This window comes from Empidonax traillii, unplaced genomic scaffold (assembly GCF_003031625.1).
Source record: "Empidonax traillii isolate 1590-97213 ecotype Southwest subspecies unplaced genomic scaffold, ASM303162v1 scaffold69:size3087049, whole genome shotgun sequence".
Lineage (NCBI taxonomy): Eukaryota > Metazoa > Chordata > Aves > Passeriformes > Tyrannidae > Empidonax > Empidonax traillii.
The window spans coordinates 341,452-366,611 of NW_020955262.1; the positions used below are offsets into that span (position 1 = coordinate 341,452).

General features: G+C 36.8%; 1 protein-coding gene across 1 annotated transcript in view; it reads left to right on the top strand.

The window, feature by feature from the left end:
• Positions 1–2,906: 2,906 nt before the first annotated feature.
• CFH (complement factor H) overlaps positions 2,907–25,160 on the top strand; it is a 30,639-nt gene continuing 8,385 nt past the window's right edge. The window contains exons 1-12 of the mRNA XM_027880420.1: positions 2,907–3,491; positions 7,202–7,387; positions 9,239–9,344; positions 10,679–10,755; positions 12,431–12,625; positions 15,039–15,209; positions 18,169–18,348; positions 19,842–20,030; positions 21,279–21,455; positions 23,076–23,252; positions 24,150–24,320; positions 24,471–24,644. Of these exons, the coding sequence (XP_027736221.1) occupies positions 3,431–3,491; positions 7,202–7,387; positions 9,239–9,344; positions 10,679–10,755; positions 12,431–12,625; positions 15,039–15,209; positions 18,169–18,348; positions 19,842–20,030; positions 21,279–21,455; positions 23,076–23,252; positions 24,150–24,320; positions 24,471–24,644 (1,864 nt within the window). The 5' untranslated portion in view covers positions 2,907–3,430. The remainder of the gene's footprint in view (positions 3,492–7,201; positions 7,388–9,238; positions 9,345–10,678; positions 10,756–12,430; positions 12,626–15,038; positions 15,210–18,168; positions 18,349–19,841; positions 20,031–21,278; positions 21,456–23,075; positions 23,253–24,149; positions 24,321–24,470; positions 24,645–25,160) is intronic.

The following is a 25,160-nucleotide window of genomic DNA, read 5'->3' on the forward strand; positions in this document are numbered from 1 at the left end:
TTAAACTAAGTAAACTGTGCAGTTTACTTCACACCTTTAGATTAGATTATTGTAGATACTATGTGGTGTGAAATGCCATTAGGAGTTATAAATTATGTGACACTGGAAGAAGAGGCAAATGTTGACAATGAAAAGATAATCTCACTATTAATACAGTGGGATAGCACATTTTCATGAAAATTTTTGGGCAAAGCAGTGACTGGTTCTAGAATTTTCTGTGGGCTCTGTGGGATATCATTAAACTCAAGTGTAACAGGAAGCATGCTGTTAGAACATGCTGAAATTATACTGGTCAGAGATGCTATTTTGGCAGTGGCTAATTAAGCTTCTATTACTAGTCATCATTAGTTCCCTATGGAATACACTGACTTCTTCAGATATGTCTTCCTAACACAAAATGACTTCCAAACACTGTTCTCAAAGTTACTCAGGTTTGAACAAACACTCTGAATTTTGATGTTAAGCCTCCAGATTGAGCAGGGAATGAACAAAGACTTGAATAACTCATTCTGACCTTGCACTGATTCTACTTGCGCAGGAGTATTGGACAAGATAACTTCCTGAGGTCCCTTCTGACTTGTACTTTCCTATGATGTAATAGCTTGACATGCAGTTTTTCTCATGGTGATATTTTCTCTGGTGGTGATATTTTGGCTGTCTGGCTGTGTCTGTGGCAATATTTGAGTGTGGTGATGCCAGTTCTCAAAGCAATAGCTCTGCTTCCTTAGATAAAATCCAGCTGTCTTTGGCTGCATAACTACTTAGACATTTCTGCTTTTTTTTTTTTTTTTTTTTTTTTTTTTTTTTTTTTTTTTTTTTTTTTTTTTTTTTTTTTTTTTTTTTTTTTTTTTTTTTTTTTTTTTTTTTTTTTTTTTTTTTTTTTTTTTTTTTTTTTTTTTTTTTTTTTTTTTTTTTTTTTTTTTTTTTTTTTGTGAGTAGGAAGTAAAGGTACTCTAGCCTGCCTTAGAGGTCCTGAGGCACAGTTTGCCTGTGCACTCTGTTTTGTTAGAGGCTGGAGATGACTAAACAAAGTCAGACACAACAAAAAACATTAGTTTTAATTTGATAGCCCGTGGAAGAGGTGAGGAACGAAAGCAAGTTTAGGTTCCTGATTTTATTTACATTTGGTTAGGGTAATTTTAGTCAATGGTTTAAAATCACAAACACAAGACTGGAAGAGACTGAGTCTGGTCCCTTGCTTTGTGACTGAAGATGGTTTGTTTGTATAGGCCTCCATTATGTCCATACAAATATTAGTTCACTGTGTTAGGTGAGTCTTCTAATTTTTAGCTGAAATTTATTCATAGGAGTTCTGTATCTGTCTAGTTTTGCGTGCTGATGCTCAAAGAGTTTTAACATTGCCTGTATTTGTAGGGAGCAGTCAGGAAAGTTAAGGTACCATTTCAATTCCAGTTTTGGTTCAGCTGTGATTGAAGTTATCTTTGACTGTGTTTCAAGCGCACACTTATTTGGCAAGTGGTTTAATGACCCAAAAGCAGTTTGATAAGACCCAAAGCAGTTAGAGCTTCATGACATTAGAAGATACAACGTTTAAAATTGCAGAAATTATAGAACCCATGCCTCCTGCATGGATTTTTACAGCTAATTGGTTTGAGCCACTGTATCTGGGTTGGAATCCAAGCCTTTTAAACTCTGTCTCAGTGTTTTTCCGGTTCTCTGAGCTTCCCACAGCAGTTAAGGAATTGGAAAGCAGCAGTGTCACTGTGCTGCTGTGACAGGGAAGGTTAAACCATCCTTAGTTCCTCACCACTACAGGATGCTGCAAGATTTTGCACAGGTACAGAAGCATATGAATACAGACACCTATGGTAATGTGGTAAGATTGGTGCAGAGGGACAAGTGGGGCTGTCCTGGTGCTCTTAGAGCACGTCTGTCTGCAGCAGCACAAGCTTCTGTACCACAGAACAAAAGGAACTATAGATTTGGGCAGTGAAGTTCTATGAGGAGCTGTTTTCTTGGAGCTCGACTATGACAGGTGCAAAAAATATCTTTTCAGTGGTCAGATATTCACGAGTAACTGCAAAATGGATGCAGATCGATCATCACAGAGTCATGGAGCAGGGTGAGAGTTCATTTTCCACATATGAGTCATTTGTCTAGGGTAGGGGGAGGGAAAGGAAGAGATATTATGCTCTCTGAAGAGTTCTTGTGGGTGAAACAGCCAAATGCCAGTTTTCACTAAACCATTTCTTAGAATTGGGGACTGAATACACAGCCCAAGTTAAAAAAAAAAAAAATTCAGCTACATTTTAAGAAGACAAGAAGTTTTAACTGCTTTAAATGCTTTGGGATTCAAATTTTATTTGAGATCTGTTCTGTAGACACATTACTTTTATTCTATAGCAGTACACTAACTAAGACAGTAATTTTAAGGATGTGTTATGTGTTTTTTGGGAGCATATACAAGACTAATCTGTGTATACTCCATGCCAGTCAGACATCACTACTGTGGGGTACCTGGTCTGCACCTGTTTGTGTCCATCTCATATGAGCACCTTGTAGTGTTACATATTTTTTCCCTAATTCTCAGTCTCAAATATTTCTCTTCAAACGATCTACATTTCCAGTGGTCTGCACTTATAAAGCCAAGGCATATCCTGAAACTATTAATTAAGACTGTTGTTTACGTGAATCCGTGACAGGTTCCTCTGTTAGCCCAGTTCTTTTTGCATATAGTTCTTTTTGCATAGTCTTTATATTTCTCTGTGGAAAGTTCATTATCTATCTTACAATTTATTCACATCTTCTCAATCTTATTTCTCATGTGATACTGAAACAAGTGTTTCAGCATCACCTAGGTTTATTGAACAAGAATTTGATCAAGTACATTTCCTTTGCTCTGGGCAGTTGGTTCTCTTATATAAGAAACAGTGAGTGACCAGTAAATCACTTTATATTTTTTACTGCCTTTTATTTTGGTTGTTTTCAACATAGGTCTTGAATTATATGTGTAGAGAAGTTCGTTTTTACACACATTTAATGTGTTTTCTAACTAAGCAAACAACACACCAAGTATCACAAAATAATTTATTTGTACAACTGCTTTTAGATACTAAAAAAAGAACCTTATATGAGTATGTAGGGAATAAATCTGAAGAGAAAAAAAAATAAAAAGAAAAAACTATGATGTAAAAACAAGCAGATCATAGGAAAGGAATGTGTCAACCTAAGTTGCCAGGCTTTTATTTATTTATTCATTTAGCAAGGTTTAGAGAGAACAAAAAAAAAAAAGAAATACTTGTGTGTTGCAAGAGGTTTAGGGGAAGTGACTGCTGAAACCAGAGTATAAATGGTTTGCAAGGTCAGTCTTTGGAACAGTTAATGAGTAAAATAGGAGTGGAAATAACACAAAGTAATAAAAAAAATAGGGTGCAATACTGAATGTGTTGGATGAGTTTGAATCTCTAGAATGTTGTTCCTGGGCTACACAGCTCTGCTCTTATGTTGGATGTACTGTTCTGCAGAAAGAGGTAAGATTTCATGTAGAAAGAAAATCTAAGTCCTTTCTTAAAGTGTATGTGAAGATGGTAATTAAAGCAATATGTAAAGGCATTGTAGCCTTTTTTATGAACTTCTGACAACAGTGACTGAGATTTCTTCTGGCAGTATTTAGCACCTTTAGTGTTTGCTATCATATCATAGGTATTACTTCACCTATTTATTTATTTGGATAACTACTGCTGTTATTAGTCTGATGCCCAAATTTTAAAGGTTACTGTCAGTATAAACTAGAACCAGGTAACTAATTTTTATTAATTATATTTGTTAATTATTCTAACATCTAAAACCAGTAAACAATTAGTAGAATAAACCAGAAAATATTCCATAAGTATCCATTTATTTCTGTCTGGAATAATCTGTGAGGTGATCTGAGAAAGATGAACAATTACTAAATTGACTGAAAAGCTTATAAAATATGTCTTGACTGACAGACTGTTTTTGGTCTATGAAATGAAATGAGATAAATGTATACTAGTATACTGTGTATCTTTTCATGAGCCTCTGACACTTTCTGCTTCTCTATTGAATTTATTTTTCTTTATTTGTATTTATATTGTTGAATCTATCCTCAGTTTTTTTTTTTTGGTTGGTTTTTTTTTTGTTGGGTTTTTTTGTTTTGTTTTGTTTTTTGCTTTGCATAGACTGTTGAGGAAAGGGTGCTGTGTGGGTTTGAGCTAGTGTGTCTTTGCTTGATTCAGGTTGGTTTTAATTTTGGGTGAAGATTATGAAGACCTTATTAATCAAAACAATGCAATAGATTTTACTTTGAAAAATTAAAAAAAAATCAGGAAATTAAAGGAATATCTTATCTTAATTAAACATCCTTATAATAAATACTGCCTCAAAGCAACTAATAAAGTCTAATTTGTTTGCCAAGAAGTCCAGAAAAGTTCTGGAACTTGAACTCAAAGTTTGCCTGAATTTGCACTATGTTTTCACAGTGCTTTATTTAGGTCAGGGAGATTGCAAAAGAATGTGAATGTAGAAAAATTTGATTTGTCCAGGACAACTATTACCATGGGTCATGCAGGATTCTTAGTTCAAGCTTCATACTGGAAGTTGAGTGTGAGTTGTTCCAAGAGCTGGGTTTTTGCTCAAGGACGCAAAAACACTTCTACTTGGATTTGTAGCTTGTGCTTGACTTTGTGGAAGTTGCTACCAGCATAATGATGGCAAGAAAGCAGCTTGAGCTATTTCTAACTGAGGTCAAGTCACATGTAAATCCTGAATGAATTATTCCAGATCTCCTTGTCTTTCACCGAAGGATTTGAAGGTATGCATTTAGTGTGTGCTTTCAAATATAAAACCCTTCCAGTATTGGTGAGTACATATGGCAAGTGCATGATGTAATTCATAGAGTTTTGAAGTACATCCTGTCAGTAAATCTCTTCATCTCTAGCTACTAAGAAACTGCATTTAAAAAAATATAATAATTAACTGTAGTCATAAATAAATAAATAAAATCTGACATTTGATGGTAATGCATAACATCAATATCAGAGCAGGAGAGGGAAAGAACAGAGGGAGTTGATATAAAAGCCAGAAGGAAACATTTTTTGGTAATGATGAAGAAATTAAGATTATCTTTCATGCTTTTTTTTTTTGTTTTTTTATGTAAAGACAGAGGAACTGAGGCCCAGTCTGCACAATAGACAATAAAAATATAATACAACTCAGAAGGAGGAACAGAGTAGAGAATCTCTCCCTGTACTCAGTAACCTGTTTTTTAAATCTTAGATTTCAGTGTGCTTTCTCAGCTTGCAAACTGAAAGTGCTAATTTAAGTGAGGTTAACAAAAAGTATGTGGAATTACAAAAATTCCTTTTCTCATCATTACAAAGAATTTTCTTGGGTAAACTAACCATTTTTAACTCATTTGAAGGAGTTAGCTAGATGATTCCTGTTCATTTTGCTTATTCCTACATTTTACAAAAAGGTTGTTAGAAGGCAAATGTATCTTAATCTTGCTAAGAAAAGTGTAAGTCCCTACTACTTTTTTTATAGTAGGGTAGTACCCTCTAGTGCATAGAAGCAATAATTTTTATTCAGATGTAATTGTTCATAGGATGGAGCATACTAATTAAAGTAATGGGAAAAACCATGAACATGGGGGCAACTCTTCCTTTAGCACCTCAGCAGTATTGCCAAAACTTGTCCAATTCCTCTGGCTACTTAAAACAGCCAAACTAAAGTTATTAGACCTCACCATTAACATTATTTTCTTTATGTTTTCAGAATGTCATACCGAACACTTAAAATTATTCATGTTTTTCTTGTAACAAATCTCCTTTTTTCCTGCTTTTTAGACAATTTTATTAAATTACTCCTCTAATTTGGTAGGTACTCCACTAACTGAAATAGTGAGTGCTCAAGAGTGCGTCTTTGCACAACTCAAGTATAATTCACTTTCCACATTTTGATGTGGAAGAATGAGTATTTTTCCTGCTCATTTTGTGTTAGAAATCCAGGCTAGCTGATCCATGGTTGGAATGTCCGCAGTGTAATTCAGTAAGCTGGAACTCTGCCTCCCTCGCATGGAAAAAAATCCCTTATTATTTTTCCTGAAGTCCTGTTTTCAAGCATCACCTGGACACCCTGTAGGAAAGCTTGAGTGCGAGTACTGCTGCTTTCTCAATCCTTTAGCCTTGCAGCTAACTGGTGAGAGGACTTCTGTACTCATCAAGGAATTTCCTTCCCTGGTGGATAATTCTTCTCCCGTTTATTTTCTGTGCAGAGATTTCATTTCTTTTCCAAGGCTTCATTTCTCAGGGGTTGTTTTATTTATTCTTGATGAATTCTCACCTTTCACATTCAGATGTAAAACAGACGTCATTGTCTAATTAGCTAGACTGTTCAGACTCTGTTACGCTGAGTAAAGTTTTAGCCTTCAAAATGAGTACATTTCAGTCACCCAGGCACTGAAAATTAGTCACTGAAATTAGTTCAATAATCATAAACAACTAAAAAAATTGTTTCTTAACAAAATCATTTAGTCTTTCATTAACAGCTTCCCAGCATTTGTTTCTTTCTGCTTTAGTCTGGCTTTTCTCATTCTCAAGCTGTTGAGGAACTCCTTAATAAAATTGATTCAGGCTCATTTGTTGTAATCCATAATCTCATTGACAAGAGAAAATAAGTTTTGGAATATCAGGTGATCTGAGCCTGGAGAGAAAGTTTAGGCAATGTAAAGGTGAGAGGAGATTTCGCAGGATTTGATCAAATGACACATGAAATTAATGTCAGTAAAGATGATGGTGGCTGGAGAAGAAAACAGTTTGCACGGAAACTCTACAGAGTGCACAGAGTTTTTCTGTGTGGCAATGGAAGGACAGGCATGGAGCAGCTCCTGCAGATGGAAGGGTAGGAGGTGTCTGTGGTTAGAACCAGGGTACTAATCTCATCTCACTCTTTGTAACTAAAATCTGTTTCATGAATCATCACTGTCCCGTGTGGTTTCTTGGCGCTTCCTTGGCTGTTTTCATGTCCTTCTAAAGGTCTCTTCCAGTTCCTACAAAATGTGGATTCTTGTCAGTTTCCTATTTTGTTGATTAAGTAGAAAACCTATGTTGGTTTGGTCACAAATGTCCCCAGGATTTCGTGCTACATTTTCTATTGTAAAATTGTTTTGGTGTTTGTAACGTGTGCTTCAGTCACCATTATTTTTATTTGAAATTTTTAGCTTGTGAACAACCTCCTCCTAGGAGGGTTAAGGAAGTGCCTACTAAAGTATGGGACAAACCTCCCTATCCACATGGTACTCAAGCAACATACAATTGTCGACCTGGATATATAAAACATGGACGAATTGTGTTTCAGTGCACTGATGGAATGTGGCAGCAGCAGGCCCCAAGGATAGAATGCAGAAGTAAGTATTTATACAAAATACAAGCAAACATTTGACCTGACAGATTGCATTCCTTGCCAGTGACCTTAATGTGAAATTGCCATTGTGTCTTTACCTGTAACTTACTTATTTCTATAGTCTTTAAAATCTCATCCTAAAAAGTATGTATGCATAAGGAAACATTTTTTGAACTTCCTTTTCTCCAGATCAAAGGATTTTTCTTTTTTCTTGACAGAAGATCTTACTCTAGGCCAGCCTTATTAACCCTTAGTAACTGTTATTAAGATCAGTTATTAAGTTGTTAGAAGCTTGCTTCCTATATTTTATTAAATGTCTAATGCAGATGAAATTTACTGTCTAAGCAGAAGAAAGCACTAACCTAGCTTCTACATGCAGTCAAGAGACAGTTTATTCAACTAATTCTGTGAATGGTATAATTTCTTGGAAGTGGGGTATTATTTTTTCCTGCCTTTTCTTTTAATCTGTAATTCACGATTAGGATGAGAGCTACTATTTATTATCTCTAGTGTACTGTGTTAAGAGTTTAGAAGTATCTCACAACCTCATAGAGAATTCATTAGCAAAGAAATAGAAGTTTATTATCGTTAGTCAGCAGATACTTCTTTTCTATAATAACTGAGTTTTATACACAAAGGAATTTTCGAAACATGACAGGTTTTTCTTGCGTATCTAACATGCAAAACTTTTACTAGTAGAATAAAAATTTTTGGTTTTATAATATAAATTTAAGTTCTAAGTGTCCTTCAACCAGAGATTGATACAAATCAAGAATTAATTAAGAAAGTTGCTACTGGATTTGTTTTACATTTTTTATTTAGTCACCATCTCAGCTTTTAGATTTACTTGTTTAACTACGCAGTGAACACGAACCTATACAAAACTTGATGTAGTTTTAAGTGCCATATTTTAGCAAATACTGCCACCCAGTGAGCAGCTATCGCCACCGGCAAGGAGTGAGTGGGAAGAGAGAAGGGATGCTCTGCCACAGGCTAAGGGAACACATTCCTTTTCCAGGATAGACCACAGTAGACAGGAAAACTGATCACAAGTTTTCCATTTTCTCTGAATCCCACTGTAGTGGGTGTAGGGCCTACTCAAGCACCTCTTGACTGGAAAAAAACCAAGGATGTTGATATGCCCTAAGAAATGAAATTGCCTTGATTAACAGGGACCAGGAAAGACTTCTGAGGAGGACTGATAGGCTTTAGCTGTGCAGTTTATTTAGCAGTCCATATTGTAGCATCAAAAGAGCATGAATGACAGGGATGGTGTGTTCATCTCTGCCATTCTTTTGGGAATCCAGGGTAAAGAGTTAAGAAAGTCCTACAGGGAACTTTGAGCAAAAAGCACTAAGGACCAAAATACTCCAGTGGCTTTAGATCACCCCTCTTTCCTCAGCACATTCCCCATCAGATTTCATTTCCAATCATGGATGAATTCTCTAGTTGAAGCTTTGAACAAGTTTATGTCACAAATTGCATGAAACATTGCCATAAATTTGTCATAAAACTTAAGATGAGCGCAGCCTTTTTAAAGGAATAAACCCAGCTAATTTGGAGTTTGGGTTTTGGTTTTTTTTAAGGAGCACATGCATACTCCAATATGTTCTCATTGAAAATACTGATAAAAAAGGAGGGTGTTAATCAAACTAACGCTGAGCATTTTTAAATTTTTTGAAAGGTATGTACTCACTACTAATTACTGAGAAAATGCTGTCTTTCACATTTTCACGTTCCTATGTATGGTGTAAGTATTTTTTTCTTCTTCATCATCATTTTTTTTTCTTTTTTTTTCTTTTTTTTTTTTTTTTTTTTTTTTTTTTTTTTTTTTTTTTTTTTTTTTTTTTACCAGATAAGCCCTGTGGGCATCCTGGAGATGCTCAGTTTGGTTCCTTTGAACTTACCGTGGGACATGAATTTGTATTTGGTGCCAGAGTTGAGTACAGATGTAATGATGGGTAATACTTGTTTAATTCAATGTATGAGAATTAACATAAGGTGTTAATGATAGTGTCAGTTATATATTTATTCTCTGTAATGCAACTGTAAAGCATCTTACTGGTATTTAATTCTTGCTTATGGATGAATTTGAATTTCTGCAATTACATTAATACTAAGGATAACTCTTTCTCTTGTCTGGTGCTACTGGAGTAACTGAACTCATGCACTTGATGCTTCATCCAAAGTGTCTAAAATATGTAAGGCTTTATCTAACTTGAAATCATGGCTGTTGAGTAGAAAACAAAAATAGTGACCTGTCTGTAAAGCTGCATCATGACTCTACCAGCCAGCCAGTTCAGATGGAAGTGCAGGTCAGTATGCTGGAATCTGTGCTGCCAGTAGGCAGCCAGGATGCAGTTGTGTTAGAGAAGTCATTAGGCCATACAACAATCTCCTCTTCAGAACCACAACTCGTCGGTCCTGCTTCAATCATTTTTTGCATTATGAAGTAAAATGTATGGTAAAAAATGTTTGAAGGAAGACATTTCTGGTAGACTCACTAGTGTTTCTTCACTGAATGCTTGAAAGAAATTCTTCTCCCTTCCTCCTCTATTCATCTTCTCCAATGAAAACCCCAGCAAGTCGAATACATGGTGTTGTGCTTAGTTAAGTGTGCCTGTAATTGGATCTCCCCTCTTGAAACACAAATCAGCTCTCGGCCTGCGCTGCAGTTTAGCCATGATTTGCCATTGTTACGTTACCGGAATCTAATCCGGGTTGCACAAAGAGAGCTCAAAAATCAATATTCTCCTTAATCCCTTAACTTCCATTCATCACTGTCATTTCAGACCAGCTGTACTTCCTCTGACTGCATTTCAAACCAAGCAGAAGCCATGGCATCGTGGCCATGTTGCCCTCAGACTTAAGATGTATACTTCCTCATAAAAGCATGACACATATGTTTTGGATTAAGTCCTATGTGGATGCTGTCACAAGGCTTTCAGTTATACCAGAAGAGAAGCATCAGGAGCTTTCTTCTCCTTGCTACTGACTGTGCAAATTGCCCCTAGGTTATTTATTATGTAGCCAAAACTTGCTATCTCTGTAATGAAGAAGCCTTCTTACTAATTCCTTCCTATCTTCTGATTTTATTTTATATTTTCACATATGCAATTAAGAGAAAACAAATAGGAGACATGCAGGTCAAAAAACTACTCTGTTTTGTCACGCTTTGATTGTTCTATGCTGAAACATCTGACACCTACTTCCCTTGCTTCAAGAACAACAGCACTGTTGTTTCTGTCACATAATGAAACTGTATTTTAGCATTGTTTGCTTTTTATTTGGTAAGATACCAGATGCTCAGCCAAAGAAATTACCGTGAGTGTCAAGCAGATGGATGGAGCAACGATATCCCTTACTGTGAAGGTAAATGGGGGTTTATTTTCTATTTAATTTATTTATTTAATTATCTGTCTGAAACTACCTAGAAACTAGTCTGTGATCATTTACAGGTGTTAATTCACATATGTTTAAATTCAAGTTAGGCAGCAGTGAAACCCTTACAATGACTGCTCAGCCAGTTTAGTCCAATAAGCTTCTGTTAAAAACCACTCATGAAATGGAGTCCTGTCACTTCCAAAATGGTTTAAAGCTCTGCCTTGCCTGAAGGCCCTGACAGAGTAGCTGCCAGCAAAACATGGTTTCAAAAGGTAATTGGGACTCTGCACTTCAAAGGAGTATGAAGGCATGTGTGTTTCTAGCTGGTTTCCTCCTCCACCCTTGTGAATATCCTAACCATTCAGATTTTGTTACAAGGTCTTCTCCCTATTATTAGAATATTGTGAAAGACGTTCAGTCAGCTAGCGTGAGAGCAAGAGAGACTCAGACATCAAGACTCAATAGACTGGATGGCTCAGATGATGCTTCCCTGATCTTTGATGTTATAATTTTTAACTAGTCTATTTTTAATACATGTAGACAGCAATGACCTTTTTCTTTAGGTTAAGCATCTGATATCAAGAAAAGGTCTGTAAGTGAGGAATCCCAAAAGAAAGTAGATACTTTTCTCTTGTCTAGAGTTTGTTGTCTGTGTTTTGACATTTCCTTGGATGTAGATAACGTCACATTTATTTTATTGGATTTTAACCTCCTCAAACTTAGGTGTACAGGTCTGTCTGGATGGTGTAGAGCAAGGGTTTCCAGCTTTTTCTGTTATATGTCACCAAGATACTGCAATTCCAAAGTCCTCCTAAGATGGATATTCCTTTCATGGTTGCCTTTTCATTGAAATAAGATTGCTTGTGAAAGAAAGTTTTTTGTTCAATGTCCTAAATGTGAGGAACCTAGAAGACAGAATATGAGCTCACAAAAAAGGCAGATGACTTTTAAGATGGTGAGTGCTGTCAGAGAGAAGTTGAAACTTTGGTAGACAAAACACAAGCCACTTTTGTACCTGCGCAGGGATGTCTATGTGTGAACATTTAAGAATGAGTTTTGATAGTAATTTTCCCCCTTAATAAGAAATATTTGATGACATATGTTAATTCTTGCTTCTTTCCGCAGGTCCAAAACTGTGAGATGCTAGAGGTCTAAATTAATGGCTGACACTGTGTTTGTTTACTTTAGTAACATAATTTTGCTGATAACCTCAACTAGGATTTTAGTTAATAGCTGAACTATTGTCAGCCTATAATGCAGCACTCTTCCAGGTATCTGTCCATAGCAGATTCAGTTTGGCACAACTATAAACTAAGTCAACCAATTTTGACAAATTTTAATGGCCCTGTATGACAGTCAAGGCCTCAGGAGGCCATCTAGTTCAGTGGGTGCTCTGTCTTTAGCTTTCAAGGGCAGACAAGAGGATGATGAGAGCTGGTCTACAAGCTTCTTCCTATGTCAGTTGATCTTTTTGCTTAGGGGTTTGTGTTATATCTGCTGGAAATGGTATCTGGATACATAACTAAAGAGTATATTTTTAAAATGTGTAAGGAAATTACAGTGAGTTTTCTGTATTTTCACTTTTTTTGTGTGGCAATTTATTTTGCAGACTAGACCTCAAAATTACTTCTTTTTTTCCTTTCTTTCTGTTTTATTTTTCCAGTGGTAAAGTGTTTACCTGTAGAGGCACCAGAAAATGGAAAAATAATTATGGCTGGTGTATTTGAGCTAGACCAAGAATATTCCTTTGGCCAAGTTGTACATTTTGAATGTAATGCAAAATACAAGCTTGTTGGAGCTAAAGAAATAATTTGCTCATCTGATGGAAGATGGAGTGATGATGTGCCTCAGTGCCAAGGTAAAAAGGACATTACTTACAATGTGTAATTAAGAAGCTTTATTTTCACAGTCTCCTAAGGACTGATTACCACATGGGAAGCTACAAAGCTTTTACTTTATTTCACGGCAATTAAACATAGTTTGTCTGTAAACAATCTCCATTGTGTATATGAAGAAGAAGTAGGATAAGAAAGAGAAATGTAATAATATTAGATGCTAATATAATCATAATAGACCATCTGTTTTTTCCACATTTTTGCTACAGGCTGACTGTTTTGCCAGACTGCAGTCCAATTCTTTGAAAATAACTTTGGTACGTCTACCAGAGATTCAATCACTTCAGTGTTAATTTAACCAAAGTAACTAGAAGTGATTCTGAATCTTCGTGAACTGAAAATAAACAAGTAGGGTTTTTAATCTTAGGGTATACAGAATACCAAAAAATCCTGATGGGTTTCTCTTTCTTCTTTTTACAAGTTAGAAGGTTCATGTTTACAGAACCGCAGAATCACAAAAGAGGTGAGGTTGGAAGGGACCTCTGAAGTTCCCTCAGAGCAATTAGGTAGGACAAGTTGCTCAAGAACATGTTCTTGTTTTTTAATATCTCCAGCTTTTAAATATCTCCAGCAATGGAGACTCCACAGCCTCCCTGGGTAACCTGTTACAGTGTTTGAACTGTAGTGTTTAGTAAAAATGTTTCAGTGGTATTTCCTATATTTCAATTCATGCCCATATTTCAATTCATTGCCCATTCTCCTCGTATGGCTGGCTGCCAGTGGGAAAGGTCTGGCTCCATTTTCTTTACTTCTGCCTGCCCCACAGAATTCAGGAATTTACACATATAAAAAAGACTCTCCCTCCCCCACCCCAAGCCTTCGTTTTTTCTAGACTCTCTTAAATCTCTTTTAATCTGTCAGTTTTTCCAATTCCTTAATTATCTTCACTGGATTTGCTCCAGTATGTCCATATCTTTCCTCCATTGGAGAGTTCAAACCTGGGGAGATGTAGAGGGAAAGTATCACCTCTTTTGATCTGTTGGCAACACTCTTCCCAGTGGAGCCCAAGATGCTGTTTATTTTGTTTGCTGCAAAGGCACATTTCTGGCCGCTTTTTAACTTGTCCATCAGGATCTTTTTTTCTGCAAAACTGCTTTTCAGCCAGTGGACCCCATGCTATCAGGCATTGGAACAGCCTACCCAGAGAGGTGGTGGATTCACCATCCCTGGAGGTTTTTAAGCAGAGATTGGATGTGGCCCTTAGTGCCATGATATAGTAATTGGAGTTGGATCAGGGGTTGGACTTGATGATCTTGGAGGTCTTTTCCAACCCAATCTATTCTATGATTCTATGATTCTACCTCCCCTGCCTGCAGCTTGTACAGGTGGATTCCTCCCAGTTTGAGAACAGAGATTGTCTGGGATTGGATTATCAGTATGTAAGAATGAATCCCAGGAAGATTATGGTAACAAACACTTAAATACTCAGACCATCAAGTTTCTTATGTTATTGATATGTTATCTGATCAGGAAGTATGTGCTTAGAAGAGCAGAGTATGTGTGTCAGGATGGCAGATAAATGTATGGTTTGTTTACAATTTCAGCGCTGCATTTTGCTGCTTTGAAATCCCCATTTATTATCATTTGTAGCATAATCCCACATTATAAAGTAGAATTAAACATATGTGCTTATAACATTTGCAGAATATGGTGAATTTCATTAAACAATGACAGTTCCAAGGAGCTATATTTCATCCTAAATACAAAGTAAATTCAGCAAAGGAATCCAAGAGAACTTGGATGTTCTACTCTGTGACCTAGGAAGCAAAGCCTTGAATATTTTCTTGGTTTATGAATTCTGTTTTAGGAAACTGCAAGATCTTGGTGGTTTTATTGGGTTTAGTAAGGAGCTAGGATTGCTGATGTTCTTTTATATAATGTTAAGCATTCTAGTGTCAGTTTTCAAGATACTTTAATTCTTTTTTCCTCTTGATGTAATGATTTAACTAATAATCTACTGGCTATGAGAGTGCATTAGGTTTCCTGGAAACTACAAACAAATTAAATTATCTGAAAAAAAGAAAAATCCTAGATTTCAGTTAACCTAATTTCTGATTTTGGAATATAATCTGCATTAAATATTGATTCTGAGTTCCATTAAAATCCAAAGCAAAGCCCTGAAATCTGTCTTGTGAATCACTTTGCAACTGATGCTGTGCTACTTACTACCTGGAATCCACAATTGGGTCACTGAAGAGTTCTCAAGTTTTAAACAGTTTCCAAATGCAAAAAGTTTTTGTGAATTCAAATTTAAAAAACCCAAAAAAACAAACCAAACAAACAAACACCCCCCCCCAACTTTATTACAAGAGGATTTTATGCTTAGCAAATAAAAGTAAACAAAAACACATGGATTTTTATCTTTCTCTATTTCAGGTATTATCTGTGATGTGCCAGAAATTCTGAATGGATATGTAACTTCTCAGAAGAAGTCTTACAAGGAATTGGAAATACTGCGGTTTTCCTGTGATAAGGGATACAGATCTGGCGAAAGAGAAGATGCCCTATGCACTGAAACAGGATGGAATCCACCTCCCTATTGCACTAGTCAGTCTGGCCTAAAGTGGTTTTACACATTTGTTGGGTTTGGAAGTAATTTGAGAGATTAATAAGTTTATTCATAACAAATCCATCCACATCTAACCAATATCCATGAAGATCAGGAAGGATTAAGTGCTCACAGGACCAAGCAACTGGATAAGAGTTTTCCATGGAGAGCAGTAGCAAAAGCAGTTAATTCCTTTTTCTTTTTCTACTTGAGTGTAGATTGAGAGGTCCACAAAGCAACAATTACTCTGGTATACTACATAAACAAGATTGATGCTAAAATACTTCATGCAGCATTGGTAGCTGTAGTTATTATATCATATTTTTATATAATTCTGAATTAGTGGGAAGAGCGTATGAAAAGGATTTCTTGAGTTAGAAAAAAATACTAATTTGGACAGGTAGGAAGGATAAAGCTGAGTACCTTCTACAAAACAGAGTGAAAATGTTTTATCAAAGGAATAGAAAAAATGAGACACTAAAAAGAATATTTAAGCATGCAGGAAAAAAAAGTATTAGTACCAAAGAAATTCAAACTGCAGAAGGAATCTGAAATTTTTAATGGCATGGAAAAATTAAATATTGAAACCAGCTTCTTGGAAAAGTAATGAAAAGTCCTAGTTCTTCACATAAAATCTTGATATCTTCTTAGGGGTGTTAAACATGGACATAACTAGCACATGTCAGAGAATGTGCTGTAAGTTGGAAGACTGAGTAAAGAAATATTTGTTTGATACCTTATGAATAGCAGCAGTTTGAATAAAATTGAGAAAAGCTAATGGTCTTAGCTTGATGGCCTACTAATGAATGACAAGCAGTTCTTTGAGGTAGAGATACAGGTTAATGCATCTCCAGGTCTTCCATGTTCGGGTATTTGAGATGCTGTGTCACCATAACTGAGACTGTTCCTTGTAATCCAAGGGCTAAACATTCAGTCAAGGGCCACTCAGCATCTCACTCTCTATGAACATTTGAGACAACAGAAGTTTACTTGACCTACTGAACTGACCTCTGCATTTTTTCTGAGTGTCCTGATGAGTCTAACTCATGAGCAGACTGAGCACCTTCTTGCCAGTCATTATATCCGTTCTTTAAAATCTCAGGCTACTAGTTCTGATCAATCAGTTCCAACCAAAGAGAAGCAATTAAAAAAAGATCCCTATTACACTAATAGACCTTCAGTAAGAAAGCGTTGGTGTCCTGTGCAACGTTTCAGAAGTGACTGGCAATTAAAACAGTAAATATCTTTCAAAGTATGTTTCAAGTTAAAATCCTGAATTTTGTAAGCTGGCTTTCAAGAGCTCTTCTGACATAGTAGGAAAGTATTGTAGGAGGGACAATCTGTAGCTGATATGGCCATTTCCAAAGGAGTTAAACAAAAGTGAAGTAGTCCAATTTCAGAAGAACAAGTAGTCTACTGATGGCCATAAGTGTGGAAGCTGAAAATTACAATGCAGTTTTAATGCTGGATTACATATAAAGCTGAAAACAATAGTACTTTTTGCACAGATATTTCGTCAAGAAATGGGATGTGTGAATCCTGTCCCTGTGCATGACCCTTAGTCTAGGATGAAGGCAGCAACATGTTTAATGTCATCAGAGCTGTAACTGAACAACCACATTATCCACAGCATTCAAGCTTCACGTCATAAATTATCTGAGAATCTCTACAAATTAATATATTTACAATGCTAAAGCACCTTATTGCTTTTTAACTCTCAAATGCTTTCTGGGCAGCTTATATGACAAATCCATAATTTTTGAGGCTAGTCCTGTTTGACATTAGCCCTCTGGGTCATGGATTTTACTTTCGTTTAATTCAATTACAGCACTTACAGACTATATTTAAATCTCTAAATCCAGCAGACAGAAATATGCATGCTATGTCCCAACTGAAGCAGCTTGATGTAAATTTTGGGGAAATCATTAGTGCCTTGAATTGTCTTCAAGAAATTGCCAAACTCTTGAAACTGGAAAAAAATGTTGGCAACAGGGCAACATCGTAGGATGTTATTTACCACCTACCTTCCTGGGACCTCTTCCAGAAAGACTCCTTTAGAAATAAAGACTTGTCAGTCTTGGGGCCCACTTAGTTCTTGACCTTTCTGCTTCAAGATTAGTAATGATACTAATTAATATGCACCGCCTACAGTTGAGCAACATACTGCTTTTGAGAAGTGCCAAACAAACGTTCTTCTAGACACCAATATACTGGGCTCTGATACTTGGGACATATTCAAATAGTGGTTCTGGATCCTGCTTGACTTATCACTGAACCTAGATGATTCAGCAGTACCTGCATACAACTGAGTCACCCACCTTCACAGCAGGACCAACATGTAGTCATTCCCTCCCAGCCCTGAGGGTGCTGATGGTTTTTTCTGAATTGGAAGTAGAATACAAAAAATCTAAAGGACAGGTTCTGTTTTATAAAGAATACATTTGCCTGGTTTCTTTGAGCATAAAGATATGGGTTTTTAGAATAAGATTCTTGACCTTTTTCAGCTGTTGAAATACTTCCAGTGTCAGTGCAAGACCCTAATCTTAATCACATAGCCTTTGAGCGATCAGTTCCTATTTAAGTGTAGCTATTTCTTCATTTAGGACCTGCCACTAACACTGCCCTACTTTGGGGCAGTGTCTATAAATGAGCCCAGCATAACCCAGCTGCAAAATGACCTCCTGGAAAAAATTAGTCACATTCAGTTTGATTTCCTCCAGTTCTTCCTCCAGCCATTCCCTTTGCAATTTAGTTTTAAGCTTCTAATTAACATGACATCAGTACAGCTGTCATTCTTCTCTTACAGAACTATAAGAGTGGGAGAGGAATGTAATCTTTTCTTTGCCCTAAGAAACATCTTTTTAACAATTTTATGCAGTTATGGTCAGTATACTATGAAAACAAGAAATTAAACAGTAAATTTAAACATATTCTTCATTTTTTTCTCTTTTTGTTTAGAAGTTGTATGCTCTCCTCCAGTAATTCGCTATGGGATCTTTGGACCTAAAAAACCCAGCTACGAAGAAGATGATACAATCAATGTACAGTGTGATAATGGATATCGTTTTAAAGCACCAACTGGCGGATCCACAGCTAAATGCACCAAGAATGGCTGGGTGCCACCTCCAGATTGCGTCTGTAAGTAGTGCTCATGGATGAAAATACAAAATGTAAAGTTGTAAGAAACATCTGATAAAAAAAAAGGTGAAGAGCAAAACTCAAGGAGCATTAGACATGGGAGTCATTCATTTTTTTCTTTGTGACGTAAAGCTTAATATGATGTTTTAGAAAAATCGCCTATAATACAGTGGTTTAATCTATATTTATATTATGTTTATTAACACAGGTGTTATCTATTACTGTATTGGTGAATATGTTAAAATGTGCTATAGTCAGCTCAGTTGTGCTCTGCCCAAGGAGCATCCCAGTCAAGATAAGAGGACATTATGAGTGTTAAAGTAGCCAAAGTATAGGTAATGGTTGGAAAATGTCTTTCCTCTTAGCTATCACAGCTTTAGATTTTCACTTGGAGTTTTAAGTTGGTGTTATGAATAGTTGCATCTATTTCTATCTGTTAGAGCCTGTCAGATAAGAAAACAAGGTATTCCTGATGGTTGATGAGCTCTTTATGGGCTTAAAGTTCCCATAACTACAACTATAGTTTTGACAAGTAGGCTCAGTATAAAAAAATAAATATATAAATTAGCAATTAGTTTCATAATCTAGCACTCTTTGATTTTTGGTCACTGAAAATAAAAGAAAAACTTAGAATAGATTGTGAGAAAAACCCTGATGGAATCAGCCTTGTAAGTGAACCTTTGGATAAGATGGTTCGATCTATTTCTGAAAAGTGCGCTGTTAATATCTGTATTAATGTTTCCTCTATATTAGTATGGGTTCCAAAATTCAGGTATCATTCTGAGACCACTCATTATTGAATGGTCTGTCTGGTGGGTGATTTGCCCTGCCCCTGCAGGCAGGCTCTGGGTCAGAGCATTTCGGGAGGAACATAGGTTAACTTGAAAGCTTCTGGAAATCTCCTTCTTCTGTCCTTGACTTCTCCCTGAAAAGGGTCAGGTCTTTTGAGGAACCAAGAGAACAAAATTACAATTTTAAAATAAAATTTTAAAATAAAAATGAGAAGAGTAAGGAAGAGTTTTTGGTGCAGGATCCCAAAAGTTACAAATGGAAGCAGTAACAGAAGTCACTCAATTTTAAGAGTGTGCAGGTCAGTTTCTATATCTGAGGCAGATGTCTGGGCTCCCATCATGGTCAGCATGGTAAATTTAGTCAAGACCCTCTACAAAGGCAGTGTCATCTCACTGTAGAATAAATATTTTTTTTTACATTTAGTCTCATGAATCAGCCTTTGGAGTCTGCTGAGAATGTTTCCTGGCTTTCTGTTGGTTGCAATGGAATTGGGGGAAATGACATAGCTATAAGCACTGACAAAGACACCAGAAGCAGAGTGTGGTTGTTCCCGCGCTCCTTAAGGGTGTGCCAGGGTGTGCGGTCCTGGTTCTGCCTGTTTTTGAAAACACCCAGGTGGTGAAGCTGCATCTGAATTAATTGTGTGCTGAGCTTTTTATCATGCATGTGTTGACATTGTTGCTCTTAAATTCTAGTTCAAGCGAAACCATGTAACTACCCAAATATAGCAAACGGCAGGTTGGAGCGGTTCTCAGGGCTTTACTTTCCATTGGAAATTGGGCAGATTGTTGAGTACACCTGTTACGATGGTTATTTAACCCTCAGTGGAAATACCTGGCAACAAATTTCGTGTTCTGTGAACGGCTTGGATCCAGAGCCAAAATGCCTGAGTAAGTGTATTTCCAATATATGCTCAATTCTGTTATAATTATCAAAGGTCTGTGCAGCAGAAATTGTTCTGATGGAACACAAGACAAAATAGTTTCTTAAAGTTGGACTGCTTTAGCTGACCCCTGGAACTGCATCCAGACTGTCATCTTCTGCAGAGCTCAAAGTGTCAGCTGGGGACACTCTGACATGAGTAAGGCTGAAGTGATACTTTTGTATTTTGGAGATTTTTTTAGTCCTGAAAATATTCATGAGATTAAGAAATATATGTCTTCTCTGGCTTCTGGGTAATATGCAAGCATATACTTTCCTCTGCACACACAGCTGCATGTACAAACAGAGAGTTTCTAGTCTTTTTGAATATATTCCCCCTTCCATGGTTTGGGCACTTTGTCTAGAGGTTCCTTTCTGAGAACCGTTGCCTGGTCCCTTTGGAAAGCTTTTGGAGCTGAAAAGATGTCACACTCTTGGAATAAGCTAAAAGTGATCATGGTATCAGCAAAAGAACCAGATACACTACTTAGATTTAAAATAAATTAGACTTAAGTTTAAAACAGCAAGGTGAGGTCTCCTCTCAGACATCTTCAGTCACAGCAAAGTTCCTGCCTACTGGTAGGACTTGAAAGTGAATTTCAGAAGGTCGATCTTTCCTTGATGCCCTCAGTGGAGTGGTGTTCAGTGCAGGAAATAAATGGAGCCCTGCCTGGAGGAAAGGACCAGTTACTCAGATAACACAGTATAACACTCCTTCAGCCATCTTCCTTATGTCTGGGCTCTTGGGGCACAGGAGGCCATAGAGCCAGTGTGCTAAGCTGTTGCTAAAATCTCTAGACCTGGTTTGAGAGGCTGATACACTTCAACAGAGATTATAAAATATCCAGGAAGCAAATGCTGAAATTCACTCTGTGCAGACATCAACAGTTTAGAGACATAGCAGCCCAAACTAGAGCTGGTGCACATGAACAATAGGTAAGAGATTTCAGTTACTAGATGACCACTTTTCACTTTATGTAGTGACTTTTGCTTTATGTAGGGACTTCCACTTCTGTTAATGTGATTCATTATTCTCAGGGCAGTGAAATAAGGCATGCTTTCATTCAGGTTTGCACACAAATGTCTTTTTGGGATAGAAGGCTACAGAAATGTGCTTGGAGGCCTGTTTCTTAGTAACTGTCTTCCTAAGAATTATTTTGCCTCAGTTCTTACTGTAGAAATTACTGTGGTTAAATGTTCTTACCTTTCCTCTTTAGAAATATGTAAAACCGGACAGATACAACATGGTCGTGTGCCAAAATTCCAGACTCAGAGATATTACAAAGAAGGTGATACAACTGCATACGCCTGCCGCAGTGGCTACCAGGCTGAGCATGAAGAAGTCACGTGCACAAGGAATGGCTGGTTACCTGTTCCAAGATGTGTCCTTGAAAGTGAGTGTGCTTGTATTTCGTTGAGGTTTCTATCTAAAACCAGTAAATACATCATCACGTGACCCATCACCACTGCTTAGTAATTCTAAGTCAAGTTGCTCTACAATGGAAAGGCAGTGCTGTGATTCTCTCACTTGTCCTACGCAGCTCTTGTGTCTCTGTGTGCTGCTTAGGTCAGTCACTATAAGACAGAGTGTAACCCTGTAAAACAGCCACATGTGGCTCCTCCAGATATAGGATGTGAGCTCTGGGGTGGGAGTCCTAATCCCTTTGTCTTCCATGGTGAAATCTTGTTGTAGCATAGCTGTGCAGTCATAAATAGCAATCATTTCCCTGGCACAGACTCCCTTCAGCCTCTTGCTATGCCGCCTGATCCTTGTTCCTCTTGCCTCCTTTCCCATTGGCATCATACTGGAAGGTGGGAGTAATAGGAAGGTTACCTCTCCAATTCATTTCCAGCTTTTGTTCCTGACTTGCACCAAGCCTGAAATTGCTATAATATCTCACAGGAATTTTAAATATTTAGATAATTATTTCCCACTGACAAAGAAATAATTCAATATTTCAATAATTCAAACTTTTCTTGGACTGTAAGAATATTCTTTTTTAGGAAACAATTCCACACTGCCATATAATGTTTTGGATTGCCCCCCACTGAGATTTTGACATAGCAATGAGCAAGAAAAATAAAATTTTATGATTCCTAGTATTAGGCAGTTATGAGCATCACTGTGAAATTTAAACTTTTGAAGGTGTTGCACTAAAGTATCATTAACTCTGCTCCCAACAATAAATACATCCTCTAGTGTTCTTTAACGTGCTTTGGGTTTGGGGGTTTTTTATATCTTTGTTTACTTGGCTCTCTAATATGAAAATATTTCTATTTATTGTAGTGTTAATTTCTTAAAATGAAGACACTCCTTCACAGAATGATTAAGTAGTAAAGAATTCAATATGCATGTTTTATCTTTCAGAATACAAGAGTGAGACAGCCAACCGAGACAACTGATTTCCATCCATTTAAAGAACATACTAAACATTATATCTAAACAATGTATTAAACATTATATCTAAACAACGTATTAACAGTGTATTAAACAATATATTAAACATGAATGTTTAGTTAATATTAAATGGCTTAAACAATGTATTCCAAGTGACATGAAATCAGTTGCAACATTGGGTCTGTTTACACTAGTGTTTTATTGTGGAAGAAGGGGGCCTTTGATACAGATTTGCTGCAGTCCTGCAGTATGTGCACTCTGACTGACTTCTCCTTGGCAGTATGGACGGGAGCTGCTCTCTGTGCATGCACAGTGCTGTGCAGGCCCAACAGGAATGTAATTTCTAGTGAAGACCAGACACAGAAATACAGTTTGGGAAGCTTGCAGGATTGCTGCAAATCAAACCTCTGCCTATCCCTGTTTATGCTTCATGAGTCGGTAGCTGTGAACTCTGAATTCTTGCTTGCCAGTTGTCCCCCAAGAAGAGAGCTCAGTGCAGAAGCAAAACTTCATGTGCTCTTAAAAATGTTCTAAGTCCTAGAATGCTGCTTCTTTTGTTGTCCTTCTGCAGTTTAGCAGTATTTTACTTGGAAGAAATTTTGTCTATCTCTTTCAGAAAAATGCGAGACTAGGGTTTTTGAGAATGGTTATTTCACCTTGTCACAGCCAACATTCCGTTTAAAAGAAGTGGCCTCGTATAGGTGTCGAGATGGCTTTGCAACTGCAGAAGGACAAGACGAAGGAGAGACACAGTGCCGAGAAAATGGCTGGACTCCACCTCCAAAATGCATCAGTGAGTACCTAAACATTTCAGAGCTCTCTACCATTGTCACCATCATAGAAATGGTGTCCTGCATACCCAGAGTTTTGCCATCTAGATTAGTGGAGTTTTCTTACTGGGCAGAGACTCAAATCTCTCAGAGATTAACCATTCTCAGACTCTAGGATATACAGAGAGAAAACATAAAGGTATTGAGTAAAGTGGGGAAAAAAATCTACTGTCTTCTAGGTGACCTATCTTTTTGGATCTCTTTAGCATGAAGTAAATGGCAATCGCTGACCTCTTCAGTGATTCTTACCTGACAAAAAGTACATTTGTCCAAATCTACTCCCAGTTTATGAGAAAATGCCTGTGAACCAAGGCATTCTGCCAAGAATTTTCTTTAAATGTGATCAAACTAGAGACAAAGAGGATTCTTTATTTGGAACTTCTTTCCTCTCCTGAACAGGGGTGTAGTATAATAAAAGACTTAATTTTCCATTGTTGTGATACTGAGGCTCATAATACTGACCAACTTTAGCTGCCATTTTATCTTGTCCTTTTATTTCAGACTGTCTTTACTTAGGGTTTTGTGGCTTCTTTTCTGACCTCTCACAAATGACCATGGAACAGGAGTACAAACCATCTGCTATGACACCAAAAATAATAATAATAATAACAATAACAACAATAATAATAATAATATGTAGCAGAAGAAAATAATTGAACCTAAGGAAGAAGTATTTATGCTAAATATTACTTCTAGACATATTTCTGAAGATTAATGCAATAGATAATATGGGAACATACTGCATATTCTACATAAACTGGCAATGCAGAATTAATAATGTTTCAAATACACCTACAGGGATGATGCTTCCAAAGGGCAATGTTTTTGGATAACAAAATGCACTTTGTTTTACTCTACAGGATCATGTAAAGCACCAAAGGACATTTTGATTAACCACACAAATAAAACTGTGTTCGTTCCTGGAGATAGAATTGAGTATTCATGTTTGGAAGGATATAAAATTGCAGATTCTAAACCAACCACAATGTGTGGCATAAATGGTGAATGGAGTCCAGCACCTGTGTGTACCGGTGAATATTTTTGTGTTTCCTAATTAGTGTAACTCTGTATGCACTCTATGAACCTTTTTTCTTTAAGACTTTCTTTGGTTTTGTTCTAATCAGTAGCATTTCATGTACTGTAGGGTGTACACTATATGTTAAAATATTTTGTCTTTGTAGTAATAGAATGTGGCCTGCTGGAATTGCCCAATGGATATTTTTCTCCCAAGAAGGATAAATACTTGAATGGAGATGTTGTGACATTTTCCTGTGCAAAGAATTTTGTAAGAGTGGGATTTGCCTCTGCTCAGTGCTACTCCTCTGGATGGTTTCCATTACCACCTGTGTGTAAAGGTAATTCTTCTGTTAACTTTATCGTAGTAGGAAATAGATGAGAATGCCTTGGTTCTAAACACTTCTGCAGACACCTTCTATAAGCTAGTCTTGCTCCAAAAAACAACCATCCCATCTTCATCTCTAAAAGGCTAAGAACTAGACCTCTTTGGATCATTTCATGGTGTTTTCCTATTTTGTGTGAAAGGTTCTCAACAGTTGAACTTTCAGTGTTGGACTTTTTGCTAGCTTTGGTTATGCAATATGAAGTTATGAAGTTTTGTAGTAACTGAAAGTGAGTTGGCAAATGGCTTGCACAAAATATTAATCAGGTTATTGATTGTAATGTTTGAAAAATTATTTATTATTCAAAAATGCATAAATAATGTGCAATAGGGCAGCCAGGAGTGATTAATTTGAGCAATGCCCTCTCTTGCTGTATCCTAGATGCCCTAAGTTTTGCCATTGCCTAATGTTGATACCCCTCAGATACTGTATCCTATGTTCTTTTTTCTAATCACATGATATTGAAGGGAA